Source organism: Orbicella faveolata, unplaced genomic scaffold (assembly GCF_042242905.1).
Source record: "Orbicella faveolata isolate gen_17 unplaced genomic scaffold, um_ofav_v1 contig_48, whole genome shotgun sequence".
Taxonomy (NCBI): domain Eukaryota; kingdom Metazoa; phylum Cnidaria; class Anthozoa; order Scleractinia; family Merulinidae; genus Orbicella; species Orbicella faveolata.
Genome location: NW_028301578.1, coordinates 6891485 through 6897500, shown reverse-complemented (window position 1 = coordinate 6897500; position 6016 = coordinate 6891485). Strand labels below are relative to the sequence as shown.

Below are 6016 nucleotides of genomic sequence, written 5' to 3'. Positions count from 1 at the left end.
CATCTTCAAAAGCGTCATCGTATTTTTAGATCGTGAACCAAGTAGAATCCCTACACAAACTCAAGAACTTCTGAGCAACAAGAGCAGAAAGGTTAGAGAATTTGTTTACGAATGTATCTGTTCGAGTACACCTAAGTAAAACGCTCTGAGAAACTTCGTTAAGTATAATAAAGATAAAATCTCGAACTAAAGGATATTCTCTCGTTATTTTCTTGTAACAGAGTTATGTGTCTTTACAAGAGTAAAACCCATGTAGCGAATTATTGTACATTTAAGGTGAAAGAAACTAATATATGTTGACCCCAGAAAAACAATTCTTCTCTTGCACTGTCACGCAATCCTGACACAAAAAATTATTTGCAAACCAGTTAGTGGATAAAGTCAAGAAATTGTGATGTTATAGGACGTTAAAGTGGACCCAACCCCCAAATTTGTTTTCGCTAAAACGAATCCACTTGTTATTTGAAGCATTTGGGCGAAAAAATATTTGAATTTGGTTGAATCCTCGATTTTCTATGCCCTCTCAAAGTCGCGCCTGAAGCGTTACACGACCGCGTTTCAGGGAGTCTGGGGCGGCGGTTGCTGATGACGTCTACCCAGGAACCAAACACAGTGGCGCCTCGGTCAGCTTTCTGTATTTGCTCGAGAAAATGGAAAACAAAATTAATCGTTCCAATATATTTTGGGACTAAAACGTCCAAGTTTTGTTTCAAAATCATTTCTTTTTCGTCACTGGAGTCAGAGTTAGGTTTCGATTCGGAAGACACCGAAATAAACTTCGATCGAGTACGTTCAACAACCGTGAACTCACTGCTTAGAGCTTTGTGAACTATTTACAATATTTCAAGCGACGACGGGGAACACTTTTTTGCGGACGAGGTGCTTGTGCATTAGGAATGGAAAGCTAGATACGAAGTGGAGGAGCAGGCAAACGAAAAGCAGGAAAGAAAACTCAAGGACTGCTTTGGATGGTAATTTCGTCAGCTAAACACAAGACTCCCACGCGTGTTTATAACCCGTTTACATTTGTCCTTAGCGAGAATGCAGTTTGTCAATGTATGGTTGTGCTATTAAATCCAGTTTGTGTTTAAGTTTCTGGAATGCTTCATGTCTATAAGAGCGACGTAGGTGTTGCAGTTTTCGAGACTTAAGGAGGCCGAACACAGTTTTCGTGCGCGCTTTTGCTGATGCAATTCAGCGCGCGCACAAGAATTGGAAAAAAAACAAACATGCCGTCAATAGAGCGATCATTTTATTTACTCGACACCCGCACTATCTGAGCTATTTTTTCCCTATGATTGAACGCAGTGTATTGATGGCTTTAGTCTTTTATTACAAAGATATGTTAGAAAAGGTAACGATGCAAAGAACCCAGCAATTCTCAGCTTTTTCTTTGTTACCAAAAGAACCCAGTTAAATGCAGCGCATGCGTAGTAAGTCAAAAAATTGCGATTGAATGAAAAATTGCACTCTTGGTAATACGCCTATTTCTCGAGAACCACTCATTAGAATTTCACGAAATTTGGCACAAAAATACTTTAAGAAATAAGTAACTGAAGTATTGAAAATAATTGAACTTTAACTGAGGAAATTCTAGATATTTCAGTGAACCCACAAGAAGGGATAATTAAAGATCTCTCTGTTAAATTATTTGCAAAATGATGTTAACTTGTGAGAATCGTTACAAGCTTGTTGCATGCAAATGATAGAGAAAATCTAATGACTAGATTTTCTGCAAATAAACAAAACCGATTTTAAAGGCCTGTTTACATTTATTCATGTTGCCATGAAAACGGCACATACGTCAGCTTAACCATCAAAAAACCAAAGTTTGTGTTATTAACTTGCTTGTTGCCATTTTTGGCTACCGAGGGATGAAGAGTTTTAGAGAAAAAGGTGAATGAAAGAAAGGTATCAAAAACTGTGTTCAGCCACCTTAATGACCTCCAAAACACAGGCTTCGATCGATCGAAAATCGAGAACTGTTTGGACCTGTATTTTTGAAGCTACGAGAAGCAAGGCGGAAGGAAACATTTCATACAATTACCGATTTCACATTGCCACACGTTTTAAGTCGTAACTCCAAATAACCAATGTAAATTTTTTCAAAGTTTGCAGTGAAATTCGTCGGATAAGCGAAAAGGATGTGTTCACTATAGCTAAGCGGTCCGCAGATAATGTTACACACATATTCTAAACAATGTCACATATTCTAAACAATAGCGAAACTTTTGATTTTTTTTTCTTTTTTTTTTTCAAATGGGAAAAGAAAGGTTAATTGCACACACGCGCGTGATAAATGAATGCTTAATACTGTTTAGATATTTTTAGGTAGTTTTAGGTAGTTTTAGTAACATTCAAGCTGTACTGATTGTTATAAATCAGTCACGCTTCCTCCCCCCGTTGGTATTCATACAAAAAAAAAATCTTAGCGGGAGGGGTAGCGTAGCAGAGAACTGTCGTCGTAAATAATGAGGTGCTCTTGCATGGAAAATAACTTTAGGTAAGGGAATGAAATAAATGACAACACACACAAGTGACGGTAAACTTTTATTTAGACGTTGGCGAATTGACCAATAGGACGTTGGCGAAGCGACTTAGGACGTTGGCGAATTGACCTAAGACGTTGGCGAACGAGACGTTGGCGAAACGACTCGTTGGCGAAATGACTGGATACCATTTACACATCAGTATATTTGTTCGTAACGCTTCTTGATTGATCACACAACTTTGCCGGCTGTTATAAATACTGCGGGACTGGAAGATATAGGTTGTCGATAGTATTTCGACAAATTGCTGGTTGGCTTTAAGGAGAAAATTTTGAAAATAGCGTTTAAAAGTGTGCGGAACAAATTCCAGCGAGAGTTCTTCAATGGTTCTCACTGACTCAGGTCGCTTGTTTCGGTTCGACAAAATCAACCATCGTTTACGTCTTTATTGTACCATTGACCGATCATCGCCAGTAAATTGTACAGTATATCTTGTTTTAGATCTGGGATATTGCTGCAACAGCTGATAGCACTTCTGGAAGGAAATGAGAGGAAATGAGAAGACGTGAGATATTCGACCTACCTGGGTAGACGTCACAACAGCCGCGGGACCCATTTTCCTCAAACTCGGTCGTGAAACAAAATGGCGGTGTTTTGGGGCTATTTTCGAGATTTCGTCGGGGCACAGAAAATTGAGGATTTACCGAATCCAAAAATTTTTTCGCAGAAGTATTTCAAATAACATGTACATTCGTTTTAGCGAAAAAAAAATTTGGGGGTTAGGTGCATTTTTATAAAGATGATACTTCTCCAATTTTTAAGTCTGTGTTTTTTCCCAAGCTCAGATATTCGTCGAAATATTTTGCACAAATTTACAGAGCCCAGTATGGAGCCGCCATGTTGGTGTACCTCCGTGATACGCCATCATTGCGGCCGGTAAATAGTGTAAACATCTGGAACTTACTTTGGCTATCTAGGCGACTGATTATCTGTACTGAATAAACAAGCGTTTACATTAGCACTTTTCTTAATTCTTTAACTTCTGAATGGGCTAAAAATCACGAGATAAGTATATGTTTTTTGAGAAACGTGTTCGTAGGTGTATGTCACGCACCGCCATAACTCTGAAATTCAAAATGTCTCGCTTGCTTGAGAAACGCAAATAACAACGACAAAGGCTAAGGAAAATAGACTGAAACATTTATAGGCTGATATAAAGACCTTGACTCATTTCTTGCCTTAAAGACCTGGAAACGAGTAATGAGCTATTAATCGATTCCAAGAAATGCAATCAAAAGCAGAATAGCTTAAGCACATCAATTCGATTGAATTTCGTACACCTTCAAATGCACACATACATACATATATGTGTTTGTCAGACTAAACGGTCGAAAAATAATTCATAATAATCCATAACTTTAGGTCAAATTGGATTAAAATTAAATTTAGACGAGTTTGCGCTAGCCATAAGGAGAATTTTCTTCCTAATTCGTGAGGAATTATCATTTACCCAGCTAACGTTTCCCGTAGTGCCTTGATCCGTTCTTGACTTCTATTTGAGCGCCATGTTGTTCATGTTCACCGAACAACAAATTAAACTCTTGGTAACTGATCCTGTGAATTTTGACAAGGAGCGATATCAGTGTGTAAACTGTTAATTAGGAATCCGAAAACCCATTTAGTGTAAACGTTAACGTTTTGAATACCCTAATATCGATGAATCCGGAAACATTTATTTCTACGGAAAAACATCCCATTGCATAAATGTATATCCTTTGCAATGGTTCAAATAGGGTCATTTTAGATGAGTAATGACTAACTCATATTCCAACAATGGAAAAATGAAGTTTACATTGTCCTTTTTACGTTTCGTAGTCGAAACACTTATTAAATGAAATAAACAAATAAAAACATGTTTAGTAGATGATCGAAATTTTCGATCTCTCAGTTTCTGGCGTATGGAATATTTATCACTTGATCAATTAAGCAGGTGCAGTTTTCATTGCAGCTACAACCTACCAAATTACCCAATAGAAAGTAGAGAAGCCTTTTAGAATTTGTACCTTAGCTTTACCAATTTTGTTGGATTTTGCGGCACCTGCAGGGCGCGAACACAGAGAAACAAAGAGTTATTGATTGTGAAGGGCATCTCAGCCATGTGGCTTGTTCCAGACTCTTACATGTAAACGAACACCCGTTTGAAATCGCCCGTCATTTTAAAAGTGGCTTTAATGTAAAGATGTATTTTGCCTATCCCATCGAAAGCTAAGAAAAGCAAACATATCTATTCACCTAAATTAGTCATAAAGAAAACTACGACTTGTAATTCAGAATTAGAATTCAAAATTAATCTTAACTGCAAGCATGAAGCCACGTTAAAATATGAATAGCTCCATTAAACCTGTTTCAAGCACACGCCCACGTGACCAAGTTTGACGTAAACTGAAATGATAGTCGGCGTCGCAGCTAATTTTCATTTCTTGGGGCAACACGGAAACTCGACAAGCGATGGAAAACTCCTCGGCCATCACAGAATACAGGAAGAGCATTCAATTTCTCTTATGCACAGCCCATTCATCAGGAAAACATTGGGCGTTTTTTTCCGCTATAAACTTCTTCTTTTCCATTACTGCCATCTGTGGCAATACGCTGATTCTAGTTGCGTTGCATAAAGAGTCTTCCCTTCATCGGCCATCAAAACTTCTTTACCGTTGCCTTGCAGTCACCGATCTGTTAGTAGGCCTCATTTCAGAACCAAGCCTTGCTGTTTATGAGGTGCTACTGGCGACAAAAAACCACTTAACTAATCTTTGTTTTTACTTTGGGACGATTTGCACAGTTAGTTTCACAACACTGTCTGCTGTTTCTCTGCTAACAATGACCACAATAAGTATGGACAGACTTCTCGCCCTGTTGTTGGGATTGAGATACAGACACGTTGTAACTTTGAGGCGCGTTCGAGCATTAGTAACTTTCTATTGGCTTCTCAGCCTTGGTTTCGCTGTGATGACGATTTGGGAATTTACCTTTGCAAAAATATATAACTCTACATTAATATTAATTTGCATTTTTGTCTCACTCTTTTGTTATTTGAAAATCCTTTTCGCCCTTCGTCATAATCAAGCTCAAGCACAGCAACAAGAGGGAGAGCCCAACGCTGGAGGAATTCCCTTCAATATTGCAAGATACAGAAAAACAGTGACTACTGCAATTTGGGTAGAAGTTACGTTAATAGCTTGTTATTTGTCATACAGTATAGTCATAGCTATAATTACTATTCATGGATCATCTGCATTTCTTGAAGCCATTTGGGAATCAGCAGCAACTCTTGTTTGCTTAAACTCGTCTCTCAACCCACTTCTTTATTGCTGGAGGATCAAGGAAGTGAAACAAGAAGTAAAGAACACGATCAGACAGTGTTCTGTTTGTCAAACTAGTTAAGTTGAAAAAATAATGAATACATCTACCATTTAGCTTTTAAGTGAAACTTAGTTTCGTTTTAATTGTATTGAACTAATAAAGAGATT

General features: G+C 38.0%; 1 protein-coding gene across 1 annotated transcript; it reads left to right on the top strand.

Annotated features, from left to right (window-relative positions):
- The first annotated feature begins 4915 nt into the window (after positions 1–4915).
- On the top strand, positions 4916–6007 carry LOC149096237 (melanocyte-stimulating hormone receptor-like). The gene has a single exon (XM_089281390.1). It carries the CDS (start codon positions 4998–5000, stop codon positions 5928–5930), a length of 933 nt encoding a protein of 310 aa, XP_089137516.1. The 5' UTR covers positions 4916–4997; the 3' UTR covers positions 5931–6007.
- Positions 6008–6016: the final 9 nt, after the last annotated feature.

Bases quoted from the DNA above. Each gene is read 5' to 3' on its own strand.
- LOC149096237 (XM_089281390.1), top strand. From the start codon at position 4,998: ATGGAAAACTCCTCGGCCATCACAGAATACAGGAAGAGCATTCAATTT.